The sequence below is a fragment of the Podarcis vaucheri genome, assembly GCF_965113315.1.
Source record: "Podarcis vaucheri genome assembly, chromosome: 14".
Lineage (NCBI taxonomy): Eukaryota > Metazoa > Chordata > Lepidosauria > Squamata > Lacertidae > Podarcis > Podarcis vaucheri.
Window position 1 is genome coordinate 53,159,783 of NC_138752.1, and position 25,683 is coordinate 53,185,465.

Consider the following 25,683-nt stretch of genomic DNA (forward strand, 5'->3'; position numbering starts at 1 on the left):
GTGGTATTTTGAAAGTGCTTTTGGGGAATGGGCTTTTCTAAGCAGTGGGTGGATATCCTTGACCTCCATGTGCCCTTCACTATTGCAAAGTCCCTGCTCAAATGTTATGTGACACTGCAGACATTTATTCAGCACCTGCAAAAGACAGGGGGGAAAGGTGGTTGGCTTTCTTTATTTTATTATTTTAAAGACTTTGTTATGAAGGTGAAATAACAACCAGTTAGAAATATGACAGGAAATTTATTTTCTTACAAAACAACAAAACCCACCCTGTCCAAAGGCATGGGATTGAATTACATCAGAGCTTGTTACATTCACACTTCCGTCCCTTAAGTTGTCGTATTCCAGTTGTGTGACAGTTGCAGTTGTGTGCAAGCACAGCAACCAAAGAAAGTCTGTAATGTGGATGAGGTCCTATGCCCTCTTCTTTTGTGCTGTACATAATAACAGTATGACAATACACGAAAAATGTGATCTTTTCGTTTTGTTCCCCTTTCTGTTTTTAGCTTAGTAGTCAGTTTTTTTCTATCCATGTTAATTGCCAGACTTCTTTAGACCATGTGGTCAATGCACAGCCTCTAAAAATTCCAATATCTAGCTATTACTGCCTTGGCTGCTAATAAAAGCTGCCCAATAAGATGTTTAAAATGCAGATTCATATTGACCACTAGGTAATGATTAAGTAAAGGCGACTATGCCCTTTGATTATATTTTGTGCAGTTATGCCTCTAATTTCTTTCAACAGTTCCTCTCAGAATGTGGCCACCTTTTCACAGGTCTGCCACATGTGGTGATGTGAGCCCAACACCATACACCCTCCAACAAGATGCTTTGTTTCCACAAGGGGCAACAGCACATGAGGCTGTTTTTCAGGATTCAGCCTGATCTGATTATATTCATTGAAGAGAAGAGAATTTGAACCAGTGTGGCTAAATCTCTTCCTGCCACTCTCCTTAGCTCTGTGAGAGGAGGATGGGGTAAAATAATTCATGCAGGTGATAATTAGAATGGTCCTTAGCACATTGATTGCTCTGACAGCACTCTCTGCTGGTAGTAGCCCTGGCCTAGCTGCCTGTTTTCTCTCTTTGGCTAAATCAGATCTGAAGTGAACAGAGCCTCTCCTGTTATAACAGATTTCTTTTTCTGATTGCCAGAGCCAGGAGCTGTGGGACACCTGAGTTTCACCGAGATTCTGGACACTTCGCTCAAGGTCAGCTGGCAAGAGCCTGTAGAGAAAAATGGCATCATTACAGGCAAGTATCAGCAAGCAGCCACTTACGAAAAGATGGGGAGGGGAATAGGAGAAAAAGAAAGAAACTCATTGCACTGCAGTGATCAATATGGCCAGCTTTTATCGAGAGCTTCTGGCAGAGAATTCAAGCTTGCCGCTACTACTGTTTAAAGCTTGAAGCGTCAGCAAAGGTGTATATTGAGAGGTCATTGGGTAGCTACAACCAGCTCACAGTCATGGCCTCTAGAAAAGTTGTCTGTGCGGCAATTTAGCTCCCCACATCTGGAGAGCCACTGTTTCCAGTTGTCAAGACTTTTTAGGGTTGAATTTATAACAAGGACATCAAAATCCATTAAAATCTTAATCTTCATGTTGGCCCTTGGGTCTGGAAAATGTTAGTTCCCTGTTGACCAAAATTCCATTTATGTATTTCATGTATGATGTGCTCCAAAAGAATGTGTTTTCTTTTGCTGTCAGTGGCAGAGGTTTCACTGGGCCATGCTTCTTTGCTATTTATGCACATGAAACTTGTGACCTTTGGAATGCAAAGACACCCATTGCTTCATTATTGGTAATCCACACAGCAGTGGATCCCACATATTTAGGCAGAGACAGCGTGGGTATTGGACAAAAAGCATTAAAGAGTTTTAATAACCTTCTGTGCTGCACGTATTTCTCACATGCATGTGATTTAATTGGGTCTATGTGTATGCCTTGGACCCCACTACCTGAAAGATCGTCTCTCCCATATGGACCTGCCTGGCTGTTAAGATCCTTGAATGAGCACCTTCTCCCAGTCCTAGCAACATTAGAGGCCCAGTTGGTGGTGGCTCAAGAGAGGCAGGGCCTTTTCTGTGGCTACCCTCATACTGTGGAATTCTCTCCCAAGAGAGGCCAGCCTTGTGTCGTCCTTGTTATCCTTCCTCTGGCAGGCTAAGACCTTCCTGTTCAGACAGGCCTTTGAAAACTAAGGTGAAGAAGATGCTGGCCACAGGGCTGCCAGGCCAGGCCAAAATGTATTTTAATGTTGTTGTTTTTAAAAATGTGTTTTGGTGTTTTTTGACTTGGATACTTCCTTCTATGGAAGTTATATGGTCACAAAAAACAATAAAATCTGCTTGCCTGCCTGCCTGCCTGCTTGAAAGTGATCTCAACAATTGCTGGAAGCTTTCAACCCAAAATGTGACAGCTAGGCAATGAAATCATACCCATGTGCTGAGCTCATGCACCAACCAACTTATGGTATGACCTCCTCTCAGAGGTGTGTTATGCCCAAACTTTATTGAGAATTTGATGACAATTAAAGACCCATCTCTTTGCCCAAACTTTTGAGAGGGACGAGGTGAAATGCTGCTTGGTGGATTGCTTTATTCATTCCCCTCCGCCATGTAGATTTATTAAATGTTGCATTTTTGGCATAGCTGTCAATGTTTCCCTTTTTTAAGAGAAATTCCCTTATTCCGAATAGGATTCCTTACAAGAAAAGGCAAAAGTTGACAGCTATGATTTTTGGTTGTGTTTTAGGCTGTTAAATGTGGTTATTTGTGGTTTTTAGTGTCAAAGGTATAAGTAACAAACCAGTAATGATTCCATCATGGATTCTGTGCCATGTCATTGTGGGTGTGTTATGAAACATTTCCTCCTAGAGAAAATCAGGGCTAGTCCATGTGGTTTCTAGAAAACAAAAAGCAGAGAACAAGATGAAACAAGATGGCCCTAGCCAACGGGGATGCAAGCAGGTCCTATGGAAGCTTTGAAGCTGGCTTAGTAAGGTGACAGTTTGTTCTATACGTGAATCAAATTATTTTAGGAAAGGGGGAGCAAAGTGAATATCCCTTTTATTTATGAGGAAATGTAGGCCTAGAGACATGTCAGGCAAGGTTTATAAGGAAGAAAAAGCTCCCCTGTTACGGTGAACATTGCATTTAAGGCAGGGAGATGGGAGGTGGCGAAATCATTCATTTCCCTTGAATGGTTCAGTGGCTTATCCAATGCTGCTTAGAAACCTAAGAGTGCTTAGGAGGCTCCCACTTCATCACTTCGGTGCATGGATGTCATTTGCTGTGACTTGGTTTTTAATTCTAGTGTGCGGAATGAGAGGAAAGCGCAGAGGGCATTAGGAGGGAGCAAGCCAGCTTTGGTAAATTGCCCGTTGCTCTCATTGTAAATTTCAGTATCTTCCTCTCTCCCTCAGCAAACTCTGATTTATGAGGGCCTGGATGCAGACGGACAGTTTGTGATTGGATGTACTGCTCTCTCATACAGAATTTACTCCAGATCAACAGAAAATTATTTCTGAAACTCTTCTGGTCATTAGTTTCAGTTAGGCTGCAGCTTATGGAGAAGGGGCTAATGCCAGAGAACAAGGAATGCTTCTTCTCCTGCCTGAAACTGGAGTCAGATAAAACCCAATTGCTTCTGCCTCTTCAGTTCTTCTAGGATGCTACTCATCTTGCACAGTTTCTGCCTTTTAAAAGTTAGAAAAACTTCCTTCCATATGCCTCTTCCTTTGGACTTCATAGTTTCTTCTGCAAGTTCAGTTCCTTCCTAGCAAGGTTGGGCTCCATGTGTTTTGTTTTTATCTGGTTTGGCTGGACTCCTTTTCAGAAGTACTGTAGAACATTTGGTGTGTTGATGGTGGGGTTTTCTGCCTGCTCAGGGCCAGTTCACACGACCATTGTGGCAGGGTGAAAGGATAAAGCTTTGGCACTTCAACTGCTGCAGAGCTCATCAGATGAGCAAGTGATGCTTTTGAAGATAACTTTCGTAAGGATAAGAGTGCAAAACAAAATATCTTGCCCTCACATAGATTTTTGTGGTCACGTGGCAGTAGAGGTTCATGGAAAAATTGAGTGTGCCATACGAAATCCAGCAATTATGTGATGCAAAACAGATAAGACATCCTTTTATTCCGTAGATTTGCATTGGTAAACATGCAGCAATTATTTTGACCTTCCTGAAAGACACGTTTACTATTAGAAATCACTTGAGTTATTCCTTTATATATTTTATGTCTCTACCTCTGAGACCGTTTTCAGGTAAAAGATAGTAGATGATGGTGTATCATCATTATTTATCCTTGAAAATACTATCCCATCCAAGTTTGTCATTCAGCAAGTCTGGAAGGGCCAATGTGGTTGTTTCATGACCAAGCTAGTTGCTGGAGAGCTGTCCTCTCTTACGCTAGTGGGCTTGAATCACATCCTATTCGCATCCCTTCAAGAGTGTCCTGTACCTTCCTGCCCTGATCCTAATCACCAGGGAAGTTGCAATCAAGCAAACTTTTCCAACCAGCACTCTCTCGGCTGTCACAAGAAAGGTTCACAAATGTGCTCCAGAGTTAATAAAGTTGTCACCAGGGGTTCAGAGGAGGGAGAGAGGAGAACAAGCAAAATCAGAAGCAAAATTGAGAAAATTGGGTTATAGACAGTCTGGAAAGTTCACCGAAGGCAGGCAGAAATGAAAGAGCAAAGGAGTGAATGGCTTAACAAGCAAGTCTACAATAGAAAAGTGAGGTTGGAGGGTCAGGTAAGGACAGATAAGGACAATGGCTTTCTTGTACAAGGTTAGAAAAGGCAAGATAATGATCCACCCTGCTTAAAAAAGTATATGCAAGGGCAGCTGTCGAGATCCCCCCACATATTGTTTTAAAATTCTCAGCATGTTCTTCTGGGTTAAGTAGCATCTCATTTGTAAGGTTTTCCATAAGGCCTCATCAGTGACAGTAGCTTTTCCCTAGTACAAGATATCACTTGTGTAAAGATGCACAGGTGTTTTTCCTCTAGTTTGTTGAACTGCTTTAAAAATATTAGTACCAAGAATGTCACCACCTTTCAGCGATTGATCTCAAACTCTTACAAGCTTCTACAAACCAGATCTAGTGCTGGATGGACTCCCTGAAGGTATAGAGAATCTAAATGAGTAAACGGCTTCTTTCCTCAAAATCCTCAAAATACAAAGAAATAAAAAGGCAGGAAAGAAAAGATAGATGTATTTGTTGGTTGCCTGGTTTGCAGTTAATAAGGGCAATAATGGCTTGCTTAATACAAAGTGGGAGAACATCTGCTATGCATGCAGAAGGTCCCAGGCTCAGTCCCTGCTGGTCTCTCCCGGTAAGGCTGGGAGAGAATCCTGCCTGAAATCCTGGAGAGCTGATGCCTGTCATTGCAGACAATACTGAACTAGATGGGTCAATGGTCTGACGCAGTACAGTGGTACCTCGGGTTACAGACGCTTCAGGTTACAGACTCCGCTAACCCAGAAATAGTGCTTCAGGTTAAGAACTTTGCTTCAGGATGAGAACAGAAATCGTGCTCCGGCGGCGCAGCAGCAGCAGGAGGCCCCATTAGCTAAAGTGGTGCTTCAGGTTAAGAACAGTTTCAGGTTAAGAACGGACCTCCGGAACAAATTAAGTACTTAACCTGAGGTTCCACTGCATAAGATTTATGCTGCTCTGTCAAAACATGCAACATGGCCCTGGGCTCATCTGGACGTCCTTTCATGCAGTGCTTTCCAGGTACAGTGGAACCTTGGTTCAAACGTAATCCGTTGCAGAAGACTGTTTGACTTCCAAAACGTTCGAAAACTGAAGATAAATGGGCGGTCAGCAAAATCTATTGAAAAAAAAAGAAAAACACGCAGCGGAAGCCGTTCGACTTCCGAAGCGCGTTCAAAAACAGAAGCAATTACTTCTGGGTTTTCAGCGTTCAGGTTCCAAATCATTTGTCAATAGAGAGGTTCCACTGTAAAGGTCTGGGCTTTAAAGCTCAGTATCTGAGCATTTGGGATTTTTTTCATTCCAGTGTTTTCCCTAAGAAAACCCATGTTTTACTGCTGAATTGGAGCAAACAGCAATCTGCAGAAAAACTGGTTGTCTTTTGTTCAGTAAAACACAAGTTTCTGGGGAAAGCACTGAGATAAAAAAACAAAACAACCACTTGGACACGGAGCTTTAAGCATAGACTTGTGCCAAGAAACATGGCACAAAAGGAAGTGTTTGTAAGCCCCCTCCTGCCAGCAACTGAAGATGCCACCATAAGCCGGGGACAGAGAAGAAGAAGAAGAAGAAGAAGAAGAAGAAGAAGAAGAAGAAGAAGAGTTTGGATTTGATACCCCGCCTTTCACTACCCTAAGGAGTCTCAAAGCGGCTCACAATCTCCTTTCCCTTCCTCCCCCACAACAAACACTCTGTGAGGTGAGTGGGGCTGAGAGACTTCAGAGAAGCGTGACTGGCCCAAGGTCACCCAGCAGCTGCAGGTGGAGGAGCGGAGACGCGAACCCAGTTCCCCAGATTACGAGACTACCGCTCTTAACCACTACACCACACTGGAGTGTGTGTCCCTGACATTTGTTTATACCTGTACTATACTTATAATCTGGTTATGCGTTGCAGGAAATAACCCTCAAACCTGGATGTTGGGGACAAGCACATGTGAACCAGTTGGTTACGCATGTGGGAATAGCTACTTGTGGGAGGAGCAGAGAAATAAAATGATCCAGAAATAAACTTTCCTGATGCTTGCGGCGGATGTTGAAGAAGCAAGAACTGAGCTGCCACTGAGTCGCCCTTGGGTTGCAAACACAGCTGAGGGCTCTGTCGGCATGTCACTCTCTGAAGCCCCATGGGCAGCAGAATGGGCAGGTGAAGCTCCTTCAGCCCAGGGGGGCAGGACCCTTTGCTTTGCTGCAGTTGACACCAGCTTAATGAGCAAACATTGCTACATAGAAAAGTGCTTTTCTGTTTAAGGAGAGTATCAACACACTGGAGGCTCCTTGGCTAAGTCACTGAGCTGTTCTTTGAACAGATTTTTAAGACTGCACAGGGAACAGGCGTGGAAGACGCCTCTGATAACAGCTGCTTGATTTCTTTGTCCTTTTTTTCTTTCCCCTTTCCAGGCTACCAAATCTCCTGGGAGGTGTACAGCAGGAATGAATCGCGTCTTGCTCGCACTCTTGCTAACACAACCCTTGAGTACAAAATTACAGGCTTGTCATCTCTCACCACTTACACGATAGAGGTAGCGGCAGAGACGTCAAAGGGGACCGGCATGGTCACTTCATCAACCATTTCGTCTGGTGTTCCTCCAGGTTGGTAAAAACAGAAATCGGAACAGCCCCAGAAATATTGGTGTGTGATGGGTATAATTAACTCTTCTTCTATTTTTTTTTTTAATGCCAAAGGATCACAAGGGCTACTTACAGAAATAAAGTGAGAAATGGAAATGCAGGCGATATATTTATGTTGGTATATCTTTCATATTTGCAATGGTCTGGTGCGTGGTTGTCATATAACATGATTCAGGAAAGATTTGGGTGGGAGGTTATACTGGGGCCTTTTCAAGGCTAATGGTGAAATGAGTAGTTAAAGGAATCAAGTCCCTGCATTAATGTAGTGCCCTTAACTCTGTGCCATTGCATCTACACCTTCATGAATGCCTTACACGAGATGGGAAGCAGAGACTTAGAATCTGGACTCTAGCAAGCTGCCGGGGCTGAGGAGAAGAAAATAGTCAGAGCTGAGCTACTCCTCCCCTCTCCTACTTCTCAGGAATGGTAGCCCATATGGGGAGTTGAGTGGCAGGTGAGATGAGGAGGCACTCAAACCACTTTTAGTGCCTTGCTATCCGCATGCAATGACCAGAATTGCATCATTATGCATTTATCATGATTATTTTGTTTCACTGTCAATCCCATTTCTACCAAGGAGTCACTTGCTTTGAGGTATTATCCAAGCTTCGAATGCACATAGAGCTCTCTATAAGATATAAAGATTCTTTTGATACCCATAGCAGAGAATGGTTCATCTTCAAAACTTCCAGACAATGTCCTGATTCAGAGTCAATAGTCCTGTTACTGTCAATTCTTGGAGAGTAACAATGGGGGAAGGAATTTCGCCTTCATATCCTCTTTGTCGTTCCTTTGAAGGCCAGAGAGAGAAACAGGATGTTGGACCAGGTTGGCTCTTTTGCGATCCAGTGGGTCACTTCTGATGTTCAGATCTGCCACTGGAAAATAATAGCCAGATGGGTGGGGTATAAATAGTAAAATTATTTATTATTTATTTATTTATTTATTTATTTATTTATTTATTTATTTTTATTGTTGTTGTTGTTGTTGCAGCTGTTCAAGATGTTGAAATGTTGAGCTGTGTATTTACCGTATTTTTCGCCCTATAGGACGCACTTTTTCCCCTCCAAAAATGAAGGGGAAATGTGTGTGCGTCCTATGGGGCGAATGCAGGCTTTCGCTGAAGCCTGGAGAGGGAGAGGGGTCGGTGCACACCGACCCCTCTTGCTCTCCAGGCTTCAGGAAGCTCTGCGCAACCCTCGGGAGACCGGCTCCGAGGGTTGCGCAGAGCTGCCTGCAGTCCTGGGATCAGCGCACTTCTCCCCATCGCCAGCCCCACAAGCTCGGGGGACAGCGGGGAGGCAGAGCGTGCCTTCCCACTGTTCCCCGACCTGGTTCTTCCAGCCCCACACCTGGGGGGGAAATAATTTTTTCCCCTTTATTTCCCCCCCAAAAAACTAGGTGCGTCCTATGGGCCGGAGCTTCCCATGGGGCGCAAAATACGGTATCCCCTGACTCTGTCTTCTTTTTCTCCCTCTCTTTCTGTTTGGTGTGTTGCCATATATAGAGCTTCCTGGTGCACCATCCAATTTGGTCATTTCCAACATCAGCCCCCGCTCTGCCACCCTTCAGTTCCGGCCTGGGTACGATGGAAAAACATCTATCTCCAAATGGATAGTGGAAGGCCAGGTATGCAAAATATTTGTGGATGAGGTTTAAGATTTCCATTTTAATGAAGTAATTCTGAGGAACTAAAAATATGATCACCTTTGATTTTTAGCTGCTAGAGTATGACCACGAGAGTCTCCTAAAAACAATTTGAAAAGGTTCAAGATTGAAGTTGGTGATTCACCTCGAAAAGATGATGTTGTTTTGTTGCAGCATCAGACTCTCAAGAGCGATATCTCATAGGCTGTTGGCTGTGCGTTCCTGAGTGAGGGCTTAGAGCAAATGTACCAAATAAGTATAGAGTGGTACCTTGGTTCTCAGACGCCTTGGTACTCAAACAACTTGGAACTCAAACACTGCAAACCCTGAAGTAAGCATTCCGGTTTGCAAACTTTTTTTGGAAGGCGAAAGTGCTCCGCTTTGAGTGTTAATCTTCCGTATTGAGCGCCACACTTCCGTTTTGAGTGTTACACTGAGGTCTGTCTGTTTTTGCTATTTAGAGTGACTAGTGGGGTGCCACAGGGTTCTGTCTTGGGCCCGGTCTTATTCAACATCTTTATCAACGACTTGGATGATGGACTCAAGGGCATCCTGATCAAATTTGCAGATGACACCAAACTGGGAGGGGTGGCTAACACCCCAGAGGACAGGATCAGACTTCAAAACGACCTTGACAGATTAGAGAACTGGGCCAAAACAAACAAGATGAATTTTAACAGGGAGAAATGTAAAGTATTGCACTTGGGCAAAAAAAATGAGAGGCACAAATACAAGATGGGGGACACCTGGCTTGAGAGCAGTACATGTGAAAAGGATCTAGGAGTCTTGGTTGACCACAAACTTGACATGAGCCAACAGTGTGACGCGGCAGCTAAAAAAGCCAATGCAATTCTGCATCAATAGGAGTATAGCATCTAGATCAAGGGAAGTAATAGTGCCACTGTATTCTGCTCTGGTCAGACCACACCTGGAGTACTGTGTCCAGTTCTGGGCACCACAGTTCAAGAAGGACACTGACAAACTGGAACGTGTCCAGAGGAGGGCAACCAAAATGGTCAAAGGCCTGGAAACGATGCCTTATGAGGAACGGCTAAGGGAGCTGGGCATGTTTAGCCTGGAGAAGAGGAGGTTAAGGGGTGATATGATAGCCATGTTCAAATATATAAAAGGATGTCACATGGAGGAGGGAGAAAGGTTGTTTTCTGCTGCTCCAGAGAAGCGGACACGGAGCAATGGATCCAAACTACAAGAAAGAAGATTCCACCTAAACATTAGGAAGAACTTCCTGACAGTAAGAGCTGTTTGACAGTGGAATTTGCTGCCAAGGAGTGTGGTGGAGTCTCCTACTTTGGAGGTCTTTAAGCAGAGGCTTGACAACCATATGTCAGGAGTGCTCTGATGGTGTTTCCTGCTTGGCAGGGGGTTGGACTCGATGGCCCTTGTGGTCTCTTCCAACTCTATGATTCTATGATTCTATGATTTTGTGTTTTTGTTTTTGCGGCTTTTTTCTTTTGTTTTTCTGACTGTGTGGAATCCAGTTCAGCTACTGATTGATTGATTGTGTGACTGCAGTACATTGTTTATTGCTTTCATTTTATGGATCAATGGTCTCGTTAGATTCATGTTAAATTGCTGTTTGAGGGGTTGTTTTTAAAAGTCTGGAATGGATTAATCCATTTTGCATTACTTTCTATGGGAAAGTGACCCTTGGTTTTGGAACGCTTTGGTTTTGGAATGGACTTTTGGAATGGATTAAGTTTGAGAACCAAGGTGCCACTGTAGTTAGCAAGTGAGCTGATGGATCTGCCTGGCTTGCAGGGGAGTCAATAGGTTGGCTTTTCTGCTACAGGGAAGTGGTAACAGGATGCCTGTTAAAAGAGGGGATAGATGTTTCTCCACTAAGAAGGAACAGAAATTGCATACAGACAATGAACAAGGCTGGCCTTCCATTCTATTCAGAGAACAGGGGCAAAGGTGAGAGCATTTACTGTTGCCTTTAAATGCACCGAGTTGATAATTAAGAGTGTGTAAGCTATTAGCTTTCTTCAAAGGGAGAGCAAGGGAGAAATGCTAAGAAATGCATTTAGATGAAAGCTATTTTCAAAAGCATGATCTTCCTGCTTGGCTGTATAAAAATATTTCCATCTTGAGCACTTTATTAAGGTTTGATGCTTATGTCACTATCAGTACATTTGCAATTGTACAGGATCTAAAAATATAAAAATGTGCCTCAGCTCACTGGCCTTGGGAATGATTATTTGTCTCTCTCTCTCTTTCAATCTCTTTCTTTCTTTCTTTCTTTCTTTTCTTTTCTTTTCTTTTCTTTTCTTCTTTCTTTTTTCTTTTTTTCTTTTAATGGATTAGGCAAGTTTATGGAAACTAAGTCTGTCAACGGATAACAAATGCAATTTACTGTCCATGGTTTAAAGTCAATGTACCTCTGATTGTGGTGTATATAATAAACAATAGGGGCACCACAATTAGCACCCCACTAGAAATTTTTCTTATTATTCATTCCTGATTTTTTGTGCCCATGGTGGTATTGTGGTGCTTCTACAACATCCTGCTTTCAATACTGTCTACACCTGCAAAAGTTTGAGGCTACACAGCTTTGCTTCCAAATTGTGCATGTCCCATAGTTTCCTGCTGAAATCCTGTCACTTTTCTTTTTTTTAAAAAAATAATATTTATTAGTTTTCCAACAAATTAAACACAACACTACATAAATCCAAAAAAGACAACAATACAATACAATACAAAAAACACTACAAAACACTAACACATACAACTAACAAAACAAAGCAAAAACCATTTAAAAAACAGTCCAATTTCAATATCTTATCTTTCTTTCACTTATTTCCACGACCTCCTCACGCCTCCCTTTTTGTATTCCACTTCTATTAATTGTTCCAGCAATTCCTTTCCATCTTCCTCTGTTTTCTATCCTATAATTGTCTTAACACATTCTAACCTTATTTTTCCCTTTAATACTCTATTAATCTATTTATACTTAATTCCTTATAACATTTCTACTAAAGCCATATAACTTCATTCCAACATTTTTCTAACATTCATTAATTTTACAGTATTTCTGTAAATAGTCTTTAAACTTTTTCCAGTCTTCTTCCACCGACTCTTCTCCCTGGTCTCGGATTCTGCCAGTCATTTCCACCAATTCCATGTAGTCCATCAACTTCATCTGCCATTCTTCCCTGGTGGGTAAATCTTGTGTCTTCCAATATTTCGCAATGAGTATTCTTGCTGCTGTTGTTGCATACATAAAGAAAATTCTATCCTTCTTTAATACCAATTGGCCGACCATGCCCAGGAGAAAGGCTTCTGGTTTCTTAAGGAAGGTATATTTAAATACCTTTTTCATTTCATTATAAATCATCTCCCAGAATGTCTTAATCCTTGGGCACGTCCACCAAAGGTGAAAGAATGTACCTTCAGTCTCATTACATTTCCAACATTTATTATCGGACAAATGATAGATTTTTGCAAGCTTGACTGGTGTCATGTACCACCTATAAATCATTTTCATTAAATTTTCTCTTAAGGCATTACATGCCGTAAATTTCATACATGTGGTCCATAACTGTTCCCAGTCAGCCATCATTATGTTATGTCCAACATCTTGTGCCCATTTAATCATAGCTGATTTCACCGTTTCATCCTGAGTGTTCCATTTCAACAGCAAGTTATACATTCTTGACAAATTCTTGGTTTTTGGATCTAACAATTCTGTTTCCAATTTTGATTTTTCCACCTGGAAACCAACTTTTTTGTCCAATTTGTATGCCTCCATTATTTGATAATAATGGAGCCAATCTCGCAATTTGTTTTTCAATTTTTCAAAACTCTGCAATTTTATTCTGTCTCCATCTTCTACCAGAGAAATCCTGTCATTTTCATACCTCAGAACTAGTGAAGGAAGATTATGTTCTTTAGAAATCCACAACTAATGTTCTTTGTTGCATCTCTGACACCTTATAGAACATACTCACAAAAACCCACTAGTGTCTAGTCTAGAGGGACCCTCCATCATGCCCCGTTAGTGAACTTCCCAAGGCATCTAACTGGTTGCTGTTGTCTTTCCCATCAGCCAGTTTTAAATTGGAATGTTGGAATTCTGCAACTGGTTAGAGACTAAGAAATACTCGAAACGTTGTGTCGGGTGTTAATATTTGGGAAGGAAGCCTCTCATGCAAGGAGGAGGAGAGACATAATACCAAGGGATATTATCAGTATTTGTGTGCTAAACTTTGTTAGTTGATGTACAAAAAAAACAAAACCAGGCCCTCCCTTTACATTTACCTTCTAAACCAAGATATCCCCTCCCCCATTAAGACTCTGTGCCTTTAAGGTAAAGGTAAAGGTACCCCTGCCCGAACGGGCCAGTCTTGACAGACTCTGGGGTTTGTGCGCCCATCTCACATCTATTGGCCGGGGGCCAGCGCTGTCCGAAGACACTTCCGGGTCATGTGGCCAGTGTGACAATGCTGCTCTGGCGAGCCAGAGCCGCACACGGAACGCCGTTTACCTTCCCGCTGGTAAGCGGTACCTATTTATCTACTTGCCCCCGGGGGTGCTTTCGAACTGCTAGGTGGGCAGGCGCTGGGACCGAGCAGCGGGAGCGCACCCCGCCGCGGGGATTCGAACCGCCGACCTTTCGATCGGCAAGCCCTAGGCGCTGAGGCTTTAGCCCACAGCGCTTTAATGCCTACCTAAAAAGTAAAGGGACCCCTGACAGTTAAGTCCAGTCACAAATGACTCTGGAGTTGTGGCGCTCATCTCGCTTTCCTGACCGAAGGAGCCGGCGTTCGTCCGCAGACAGTTTTCTGGGCCATGTGGCCAGCATGACTAAGCCGCTTCTGGCGAAACCAGAGCAGTGCACGGAAATGTCGTTTACCTTCCCGCCGGAGCGGTACCTATTTATCTACTTGCACTTTGATGTGCTTTCAAAGTGCCAGGTTGGCAGGAGCTGGGACTGAGGAACGGGAGCTCACCCCATCACGGGGATTTAAACCTCCAACCTTCCGATTGGCAAGCCCAAGGCTCAGTGGTTTAGACCACAGCACTACCCGCGTCCCTAATGCCTACCTAGTAGGATATAATTCAACAGGTGTAGTTTTCTCTATGTGGAGACACCACGGTGGAGAAATCTGTGCCTTGTGCAATTCTGTGCCTCTCATACTATTGTATTCAAATGTATTATTGAATACTACTTTATTTGACATAAGCTGTTCATTTCAAAGTTACGTTTTTATTGTGACTTTTTCATATCGGATCAGATTGTTGAAAGGTGTGTGATCTTTGTCGTTTCTTCGGCTTGTAAGCCGCCTTGCTTATAATAATATAGAAAGGCGGTATTCAAATTAAAAGTGAAATGAAATACAGTGGTACCTCGGGTTACAGATGCTTCAGGTTACAGACTCCGCTAACCCAGAAGTAGTACCTCTGGTTAAGAACTTTGCTTCAGGATGAGAACAGAAATTGTTCAGTGGCGGCGCGGCAGCAGCGGGAAACCCCATTAGCTAAAGTGGTACCTCAGGTTAAGAACGGACCTTCAGAATGAATTAAGTTCTTAACCTGAGGTACCACTGTACATCTTAAAGCTTCTGTGAGGAGAAAGGCAATCCTAATCATACCACAGGTTTGTCCCCCCCCCCCAAAAAAAAAAAACACCCCTGGGCCTTCCTCATCCTTAATCTGTCTGTATGCATTATTTAAGAATTTGCCCCATTAGGGGAATAAAAAAATCAATCCAGGATGTGAAACAGTCAGCAAGACTGAAAGATGACTTCTCTTCTTTTACTCCTGAGCTGCTTCAGATTTTCATTTTGTTTGTTTGTTTGTTTTTGCAGTGCTGTAAAGGAAGTGGTGAAATAGCTGGAAGACTTTCTTGTTGTGAGATACTACATAATAGATATGTGGCAGTCTATAAATAAATTGTAGAGATCTTTGTGAATGTTCAGAAGAAAGAAAGCCACAACAGGAATTGCAGACACGCCTCTATATCTGTAGTCCAGCTCGCTCAGGAGTTTATCTGATCCTCAGTGGAGAAATCTGCTTTTAGATTCTGTTTCATGAGTTTCTATGCTAAACAGGCTGTCTGGGTGTGTGTGCGTTAAATTATAGGCCACAAGGGGGTAGTACAGGATGAATTGCCTTTTACAATATACTTCCAATCACTCATGTGTCTGAGTAATGAAATACTCTAGAGTTTTCTCACCTTAAGTCTTTAAGTGTGCCTCAGAGAAATACTCCTCTCCATTAGCTCTGAACAATGTCCCTCTTTGTTTCTGCTGTGGTATCCTAGATTTATTTATTTATTTCCAACTGGCCGTTCCTCATTTATTCTCCTGTCAGGCAAACTCTGCTCCTTCCTTCCCAGCTACAGATTTCTATAAATAATATTATATGGTACTTTTAAGATTAAATGCTGAATTCCTGAGACTATTCCTTTATACTGACCATTCGCTGGTAGTGAGGTTGCTTCCAGTTGTTTGGTCCCTTTTGAACGATGAGTACAGGCATTCCATTTCTTCTTCTTTGGCAATCTCCCGTAGCTGAGTAAGATTGTCTTCCATAAACACAGTTTTAAAAGTGAGTCCGTAAGTGATTGTGGAGGCCAATTCTGGATCCACACATCCTTCCACGGTGGAGTCATAGGTTTCCGGGCAGGAGTTGATCATGGTGTGGATTTGCCAAGTGTGCCTTCCTCTTAGCGCGTTTCCCCCTTGCGTCCTGAGTTTGAGTGCCTTCAAAGCCCATGACACCTTTGGTCAAGGCTGTTCTCCAATTGGAGTGCTTGCAGGCAAGTGTTTCCCAATCGTTGGTGTTTATACTACATTATATAGATATATATATATATTTGTCTTGAGACTTTAAACCTCTTTTGTAGACCACCAGCATTACACTTTTCATTTTTAAGTTCAGAATAGAGTAGTTGCTTTGGAAGACAATAATCAGGCATCCACACAACATGACCAGTCCAACGAAGTTGATGTTGAAGAATCACTGCTTCGACACAGGTGAACTTTGCTTCTTCCAGTACACTGGCATTAGTTCGCCTGCCTTCCCAAGTGATGTGTAAAAATTTTCAGAGACACCATTGGTGGAATCTTTCGAGGTTTCCATTTAACCTTTACCTCGGCATGTGATTCCTGAACAGTATCCAGGTTCCAGGGCATCATGCTGATGTTGTTCATACCGCAGATCTTAGTCAGCACATAAGCCATGGTTACACTGCAGTACATTGCTGAAACAACATTCCCTGCATCTCTGGGGATGATTGTGACACTCACAACATGCAAGGAGGGGAGAGTGCTCTCCTGCTTGGCCACTGCGAGAACTGGATAATGATGGACTAGATAGGCCTGACCCACCAGGGTCTTCCTATGTCCATGTTGGCTAGCAGCCATTTACAGTCTTATCCTTCATGAACTTGTCTAATCCTCTTTTAAAGCCATCCAAGTTGGTGGCTCTCACCCTGTGGAAAGGAGTTCATGGCTTAACTAAGCTCTGCATGAAGAAGTACATTCTTTTATCTGTCCTGAACTTTCCATCATTTAGCTTCTCTGGATGTCTGTGAGTTCTAGCGTTGGAGAGAGGGGTAATTATTTTTTCTCTTACGCACTTCTCCATGCCATGTGTAATTTTTCTCACATCACCTCTCTCTCGCCTTTTCATTTTGGTGGCCCTTTTCTGAATCTTTCTGCTTCTTTCCTTTGTTTTCCCAGCTTCTTCATCTTAATGGTTTCTATTCTAAATTTTGCTTTAAAAAGCTACACCGGGTACATTTGTGTTGAGATGTGTCATTCTTAAACTGCAGAAATAAGGATTTGTATCAGTGTTTGAACGTCCCATGTAAACCATTCTGAAGACATAAGAACAGTAGCCTGAAATATAATGCCTGCTAATCCGAGCCAATCTTTCTTTATCTGCTTCCTCTGGCTTTTTACAGCTCCAAGTCAATTCCTCCTTCCTTCGCATCTTGCTAACATTTTACTTTGCAAGACTCAGTTTTAGAGTTGGTCTGTTCTTTTGTCATTCTAAATCATGTGTCTGCAGTATACTTGGAAACAGCCTGTGGTTTGCAAATTGAAAGCTTTTACTCTGCATCATTAGACAGAATCAGAGTTGGCATCTGGGTGTTCCTTTAACAATAGCACAAAATTCTTCAGTGTGCTTCTTGTCATAACACTTGCCTGAAGGGCAGTGTGTTTCACCAACAGAAATAGAATTTTCCCAAACTGCAAAATTAAAATGTACTTAATTTTAAAATGCTTCTCTCACATTTCAGAGGCACAGCAGTTCTGGTATTATGAATCTCTCAGGGCTTACTCACCCTTTACATTTTTGTAGTCAAATACAGACCCACAGATAGAAAATACACAGAGCTCTTATTGAGCATGAAGACTGTACCTATATTACATTTGTTACACAAATATCCAAAATGCCATAGTCAGTAAAATATCTGTTGGAACTCAAACTCTGACAAAAATGTAAGATCAAACAAATGCCTCCATTGTCTTGGAGACAATTTCATTTTCCACAAGCTGGAAGAACTGGCCCTTGTCAGTCAAGGGCCCGCCACCTGCATAGGAGTATAATAAGACACAAAGACACATTATTTTAGGTTAATGGGAAAAATTAGGCCACAACTTTTACTGGTTACAGCATGTGAGTAGTATTGGCTTAGGCATTGGATGAAACAGCAATACAAGACTCCACAGGAGTCATATCAGGGTTAACAACCAATGGGAGGAGCTTGTTGATGCAAATACAACTGGAAGCTCCCCCATGATGTCACGGGGGTCGTGCCAGGGCCCTAGTCACCAGCAGGGCATCGGACAGGATCCACGACCTCCAGATTCCTTTAACAGAATACCCAAAAGAGGAGGGGTAGATGATGGCGCATACCCAGTCCTCCAACACAGCACACCTATTCCAATGCCTAACCGCCAATACCAGAAAGTTGTGACGAATTGCTACGAGGTAGGCAAAAGAACCAAGAGGCTGGAGCCAATTTGCCAACTGGATAAAAAGAAGTCTTACCAGGCCCCTTGGGCAACCAAGGCAACCAACCAAAGTCTGTAGCAAGGTCAATATGCAAAAGAAGCTGACCTAAGAGGGAGGGAGGGCGGGAGATCCGAAGAAAGCAGGAACAGACTGGGAGCAGAGCGCTGCTGCGGCTGTTTAAATGCGGCTAGCCCCACCCACCAGCCTGCCCTATTGGTCGGCTGGAAGGCTTAGCCGCGGCAGCAGAAGCAATCAGGAGCAGGGAGCCGAGTACGCCTCCCTGCCCCACAGCGGGAAGCTGCTCCCGCTCACAACCCCTCCCTCTGGGAGGAGGAGAGGCCTTGCCAACAGGGAGGAACTGATTGATGAAGTGGAAGCACTGGGAGACATGGGAGGAAGGGATCATGGCCTCCTGGCTTTCATGATACAGAGGCAAAGGAAAGCTGAGTGTAGTCAGACATGCACTCTGGACCTGAAGAAGGCTGATTTAAGGAACTACTGGGTGAGATCCCATGGTCAGAAATATTCAACGAGAAGGGAGTCCAGGAGGGGTAGGAATTTCTTAAAAGTGAAATATTGAACGCACAAATGCAGACAATTCCAACAAGAAAGAAAAGTGAGATGCATCTAAAAGAACCAGTGCGGCTGGGCAAGATGGGCCATTGGCATTCAGATATGAATGCAGACTTTCAGGGGAAATCTGTAACTTTTCAAGTGCATCCTGTCTCTCAGTGGCCAGACAGATGCTTCAATAGGAAGCCCGCAAGCAGGACCCAGGCACAAGAGCCCTCCCTCCTCCTGTGGTTTCCAGCACCTGGTACTCAGAAGAATTGCTGCCTCCAACTGCAGAGGCAGAGCCGAGCCAATTTCTTAGTTTCCTCTATGTACAAAGGGGCTGATTATAAACCTGATGAAGAACTGATGGTCTTTACAGAGTGACTTGGCTCCTTCACTAAGCTTGAAATAGCATTGTACATCAGCCCTGGCTCTGAATGCTCCCCTCCCCCCCCCCAACCCCAGAGCAAGAATACTTTTTCGGCTTTGTTAAGCAGCCTTTTATCAACTGTAAATGTACTCCATTGCCTTTGAGATGACAGATGGCACTTGGAGAGCATAACTTGGATAAGAACCAGGATTCAAGGTCCCCAAGGTGACAGGAAAGTCTTTGCCACTCTGTAGCATTGAAGTTGAAGCCCACTCCAAAAGTTTGGTGGGCGAAGCATTATTTGCTGCCTTGGTTTGTTAATAAGACCTAGGCATGAAGCTGGCACTTGAATCTGGAAACTGATATCACAGCAGACATCTCCAGTGTAAAAATCAGACCATGTTAAGTGTGGGCTCACTTCCATTTGCCCTGCTACTTTCTCCCAGGAAAGCCTGCAGTTCAGTACTGAATCGGAACAAACAGCAATCTGGTTTTCTATTTGTTCTGATTTGGCGCTAAAGAGCGCAGGGCAAAGGCAGAGTAATAAGAATAATGAATTTATTATACTCCACCCATCTGTCTGGGTTACCCTTGTCACTTTATGCAGCTTCCAACAAAATACAGGAGAGGGGGTGAACCACATCAAACATTAAACGCTTTCCAAATCAGGGCTGCCTTAGAATCTAATAAAATGCTACTGCAGCCTTTAGTATCAGCTTAGGTAGCTTGCGCCATTAAAAAAATAAATAAATACGAGACAGCCAGGTTTCTAATATATTTCTACCACCCCGCATCCTTCAGGAAACAGGTGCCTATCAAAATCTTGCCTAAAGCAAACTTCCCCTCCCCAAGCAAATGTGTTGGTTGATCCTTAAGCAAAACTGAATAGGAACCAGTGACATTTCTCAGAAGGGTTGTTATAATCCCATTTGTACGGATATAGATCATCCTTAAGAGATCACCAGATTTTGCCTGAAGCAAACTTTGAAGTGAATTTGGAGGTTCCTCTTCTGGCAGAACATCTGAGGAAGTTTGTTGATAGTCAAATGTTTGTCAACAAGACAAACAGCTTGAGCTTGGTCTACTCAGAAGTAAGTCCCATTGATTTTAATGAAGCTGATTCTCAGGCAAGTTGCTACAGGATTGCAGTGGGAACACATCTTTTTCATGTTACAAATTTTGGATACATTGCAATCCCAATGCACCTACAAGGATATGATATGATAGCCATGTTCAAATATATAAAAGGATGTCACATAGAGGAGGGAGAAAGGTTGTTTTCTGCTGCTCCAGAGAAGCGGACACGGAGCAATGGATCCAAACTACAAGAAAGAAGATTCCACCTAAACATTAGGAAGAACTTCCTGACAGTAAGAGCTGTTCGACAGTGGAATTTGCTGCCAAGGAGCGTGGTGGAGTCTCCTACTTTGGAGGTCTTTAAGCAGAGGCTTGACAACCATATGTCAGGAGTGCTCTGATGGTGTTTCCTGCTTGGCAGGGGGTTGGACTCGATGGCCCTTGTGGTCTCTTCCAACTCTATGATTCTATGATTCTATGATTCTATGACCCAGCCACCTGGAGGGAAATGTGATAATCAGAAATATATTTGGCCAGCATCCAGCTGACATGCCTACTAGGGTTTCTGGATAGGTTTAGTTTTTTAAAAAAACAACAACAAACAAACACAAACACATACCAAACACAGGGTATTGCAAGCTGCTTTTGGAATCTTCATTTCAAAAGTAGCTTCCCATGTAGGAAAACATGAAGTCCCTCAAAACCTTTTGGATGCATGGAATCAACCAGGTTCTGCCAGTGACCAAGTGCTTCATCTCTACACCTCTACACTGACTAAACAAACCTTCAACAGTATCTGAAAATTTAAAAACAACCATCAAGTACAAAAATAAATGCATCAAATGCCCAAATTAGGTGAACTAATTTAATGCCATTGGTAGAGGGCACTTAGTCTGTGACCCTCCAGAGGTTGTTGGACAGCAGCAGCCATCACCACTGGCTGAATCAAGATGGAGTTTACCACATCTGGAGGACAACAGATCGACCACCTATGGCAGCTCCCAATGTTTTCTTCAAGGCTTCCCCATGAAAACGTCCCAGTGAATCCGTGCTTATGAAGAAACAGCCAAGTATCTCTCAAACATCATATTAAATTCAAAAATCAACCCTAAATTCTTCATCAGTTGGTTTACTTCCTTTCTGCATTTTCTATGTATGGGCATTCTCTCGCATTTTTATGCCAATAGGTCTGTTCATTTTTATTCCCTCTCTTGTGAGAGCAGAATCCGTTTTTTTTTATTCCTTACCTCATGGCAGGTCAAGATGTTCTTGAATTTGTAATCCCATCATCTTGATTTATAGAAGAGCCATATGACATACTTCTTAAAAGGTCTATTAAAATTTATTAGTGCTAATTTTTCATCTCCCTCAGACTGTACACTTGAACCCAGCATAATAAAGCAAAGCTGAATTTCAAAGCAAAGGCATCTCTTCTTTAAAAAAAATAAATCAACGAATTAGGCCATTTATGTTAAAAACTATACAGCTGTATTTAGAGATTGCTATTGTAAAACACACAACTTGTCGCAAACTCTGGGAAGGGTCCCAAGATTCAGAAGAGAAATTTTGATGAATCTATTAAAGTCTGTTCCAAAAGACATGCAATCATGGCATTTTTGTTTTGGCGTTGAAGTCATCCCAAGCTTTGGGGATGACTTTGTTGGAATATAGTGGCAGCATTTTCTCCAGTGATTCTTACGCTAACTGCAACGCCTGTTTGCTATCAGTATAACGTCGTGTGCTGGGCTAACATTGGTGGGAATTGCATGACTGGGAAGTTCACCATAGCATTAATGGATATGGTGGCTCCACTGGTGCAACTAGCAAGCAGCATGATTGCCAGCCCCCCACTCCCTGTATACAAACTGGGGCTTAGGACATGGAGCAACAGCCCCTTTACATAGCCCTTTCCTGTATTGGATTGTAAGCTTATTTCGACTCAGCCTGTGCTTAAATGAATTCTGCACAGTATCTAGTCTTTTAAGATGCTCAACACATAATACATATTGCCATTGTGTTGGAAAATACCATGAAATGTGACTGTTGTGCTTAGCCACAGATGCACTTAGTTTAGGACTGCATTGGCAAACTTCTCTACGAGTTTCTCTAGTTCCACGGGTTAAGTCCGATTTTCAATGTCAACGGAGCTATTAGGATTCATCCATTGTATGAGGCGCTCCTCTTGATGTCGTTTTCACTTTAGAGCTTGGTAAATAAAGTGCCCGAGACTCTGACAATTTTATGCTTTTGCCGATCTTTAAATCAAAAACAGCTGAATCGATTTAAGTACTCTTTTGTAAGAGGAAAAAATTGCATCCGGGCTGACAGGCTGTGTACCAAATTTCATCCCAAAGCGATTTCAAATGACTGAGTTATAAACCTCTATAATGAAAACAGTGACATAGCCTGAACTATTGCTGAACACAGGGTGCCTGGGTAACAATGGAGAAACATTGTGTTCCCATTGAAAGTGACGAGGAGCTGATCACCATTTCTTGCTTTGGAAACATTTCCCACCTTTCATATTACCATTTGTCTTTGGGAAAGAAAAAGGGGCGACTCTTACTTTTCATTCTGGTATTTAATTAATTTGGCTAGAATCATTTTTCTTTTAAAATCTTTTAAATCTCAGGGGCTTTCTTATCTTGCACATCCCACCAAAACCCTCACAGACTGCTTATCTTTTCAGTTCTTGGCAGGGTCAGGATATGCTTCAAGGGGTTTGGCAGTATCATGGAGTCTCGGGTCCCATCCATGCTGAGCTTGGTCTTGACTTTGCCACATGCTGTCTCAAATTTGCCTGTACTTGAAAAGTTACAGATTTTCACTGAGAGTCTGCATTCATATCTGAGCTGAGCGACAGGCCATAGTCCCTCCCTCCAAGCACTTGGCTTTGTGTGACTCCTAGAGAAGTTTTTCTATTTCTGCACCAAAACTGATTTCAGCGCCTTGGTATCAGAGAGTTGCCAAAGGCAACTTCACCTCTGTATGTGGCCTTAGGGCCACATCAAACTGATCCAGTTTGCTTCATACTTTCTCATAGGAAAATGTATGAAAGCTGCATGTCCACCACATTCACTGCTTGTGAATATATGTCTTACGTTCTGCCTAACTGTGCTGGGAAGCAACAGCCAGTCTTCCCATCAGATCCTCACTTGGGCATGAAAGCCGTATCTGGCTTGCACAATTTAGCCTGTAGGGTAGTCAGATGTGTTGCATATTTTGAAGCAGGTCCTAATTCATTAAAATACTTGCAAGTTTCTGGGCCATCAAACCTCTGATCGGAAAGACTCTGATTATGCCAAGTAAAATATCACTTTTTGTGGAGTTCATATATGATATGAAATGAACAGGAAAATCACCCGCATGTTTTCTCATAAATAAGCCACAGTGGGTTCAATGGCGCTTATGTCCAGTTAAGTCTGTATGGGATTGTAGTCTAAACAGATCAACTGCAACCGTGTCATAGGAGTTTATCTTAAAACTTCTTTATTCATTTACAGGAAAAGTTTTGTGCAGCTCGAAAACTCGTATGCTCACCAAGAGAAATGGTTCCAATAAAAAAGTGATATTGACTTCCTTGCATTGCCCTTTCCATTCTCGTTGGCCATCATGGATATTGCCTCCCTACCAAAGTTGTCTTGACTTTAAACTTTATTCCTTTCCCATCCCATCCTCGTCAAAGAATTGATGATCAAGACAGATTGGAAATGCCGTTCATAAGCCAAGCAGACTGGGGAGAATATATAAGGGTGTTCTCTTGGACATTTACTGCGCCCTTGCAAAACTGTCATGAAAATTTACCAATGCAGACACAAGTGGGCAAGCTGAATTTTTCAAGGTCGATTTACCGTATTGTGAGCACCAATTACTTCAGATTCAAGTGAGGTTTCACACATCTGGTGTAAAAGGAATGTCTTTATAAGTTTTCTTGGGGAGAAAATGCTTTTGGCTTACATGAAACTTCTCATTGATTTTTATAAAGATCTTGATGTAAGGCTGCAGTTATTGAGGCTAAGAAAGCAATGTTCATGCCTTATATTTGATCTTTCTGTGCTTGAAAAATGTATTATATATTGTGGTTCTTGCCATAAGCTAAACATTTATTTTCAGGAATGTCCATTTGGCATGAGATTGTGTTAGGAGAATTTTGAGATCACAAACCTCGAATATGAATACTTGCTGAAATGGATGATAGGATTAGGCCTTGCACCTTATACTTCTATACCTTCTTTTTGTTACTTTCTAAATAAGATTTTGTCAGCCTTAGCGGAGAAGTATTTGAAATTCACACAATATTTTTGCCAGATTGGTGTATTGAATCAATTATGCTTGTAGGCAGGGGTTTAATTGCTTATTACGTTTCTATCCCATCCAATGTAAGGGCTGTCGGATGAAAGGACCAGGGCTTTATTAGCCTTTAATTAAGGCAATATAGCTCCAGCTGAACTTTGGGGGGTTGTAGGCGAAGTCTGTGGTTAGTGGGTGGGGTACACAAGCAAAGTGTTCCTGCTCCCAATCTCTGGCATCTCCCTGTAGGAATGGGAAGGACCACCCCTTTTGCTTTTGAAACCCTGAAGAGCTGCTCCTAGTTAGCATCCCATCTATCTTCCTGCTCATGGAATTCCCACGCAACATGGAGTTATGCCTTGGGTTGCTGGGAGAATGAAATATACAGACGGCATGGGGTGAGATGGTTTGTTCCTCTGCTCACTTCTGCTGCAGTCCACAAACACCATCCTCCAGATATCTGAGCATCTCCTGGTACAGCTTAGCTACAGAGCACTTTGCAGTAGAGCTGGGGAGCCCTTTGCTTCTGTGGAAAGAAAGGAGCTGAGATGCTACCCCTTAAAAAAAAAGATGAGGCTTCTCAGGGACCTGGTGGGAAACACCCAGGAGCCCATCCTAAGCCTCTACTAACGCTCCATGTCTATTGGGCAGTGAGTTCCTCCATTGACTGGGAAACCAATTTAACTCTGTTCTGGATTATTGCTTGATATTTCTACTGGGAGAAGGGAAAGTGCTCGGTTGCGTTTCCTCCCCCCCCCCCTTGTCTCCATTATAAAACAACGTTCAGCAATTTCCAGGCAAGAGAGAGATATAATTATTGTCTCTGGACAGCAGCCATTCTATCTATGGCCTCCCAGGCCCCCAAGCAGGTAGCAGGCCACCTGTCATCCAGCTGGCTTTTCAAGGAGGAATCTTCTCATATGCCAGGCATAACCTGAGTCAGCCGTCCCCTCTGAGACCTTACCAATCATCTTCTTTAATGATTGAAAGCTGTGCTCTGGCTTGAAGACTCACTCGGGACATCCTTTCTTGGTGCCTGCCCATTTGTTGCTCCATGAGTGTAAATTGTTTAAAGAGTAACGTTCAGAAAGCTGCTCACCTCCCCATTTTCTACTGTAAGCTCCTCACTGCATGGGGCCTTCTCTTTTCTTTTCCTGCTTTTTGATTTCTTTTATATTACTTTGAAAAATACCATGGACACCGATAGTCTACACCATGGACTGGCTGGATGCAAAGGATTGGTGGGAGGCGGCAGCGGGGAAACCCCCAAGGGAGCTACCCCGGGGAAGTCACTCAGAGCCAGGGGATTGGTGGTGTAATGACAGTGAGTGGTCAGAGGGAGAGGGTGGGGGAGAGCAGATTGGGAGGAGGAAGAGTCATATGCAGAGGAGGTAACAGG

At 42.9% G+C, this 25,683-nt stretch overlaps 1 protein-coding gene and 1 long non-coding RNA gene across 8 annotated transcripts in view; one reads left to right on the forward strand and one right to left on the reverse strand.

Moving 5' to 3' along the window:
- The window catches only part of SDK1 (sidekick cell adhesion molecule 1), a 605,542-nt gene that overhangs the window by 448,272 nt on the left and 131,587 nt on the right, over positions 1 to 25,683 (forward strand). For all 7 annotated transcript variants that reach the window (XM_082199580.1, XM_082199584.1, XM_082199585.1 and 4 more), the window contains 3 exons: positions 1,155 to 1,253; positions 7,127 to 7,318; positions 8,865 to 8,986. In XM_082199580.1, coding sequence (XP_082055706.1) covers positions 1,155 to 1,253; positions 7,127 to 7,318; positions 8,865 to 8,986 — 413 coding nt within the window. The remainder of the gene's footprint in view (positions 1 to 1,154; positions 1,254 to 7,126; positions 7,319 to 8,864; positions 8,987 to 25,683) is intronic.
- Positions 221 to 18,265, reverse strand: LOC309519163. The gene is made up of 3 exons (XR_014213705.1): positions 18,029 to 18,265; positions 2,810 to 2,905; positions 221 to 1,226 (listed from the first exon to the last, which is right to left on the reverse strand). It is a non-coding gene; the product is annotated as an uncharacterized lncRNA (long non-coding RNA).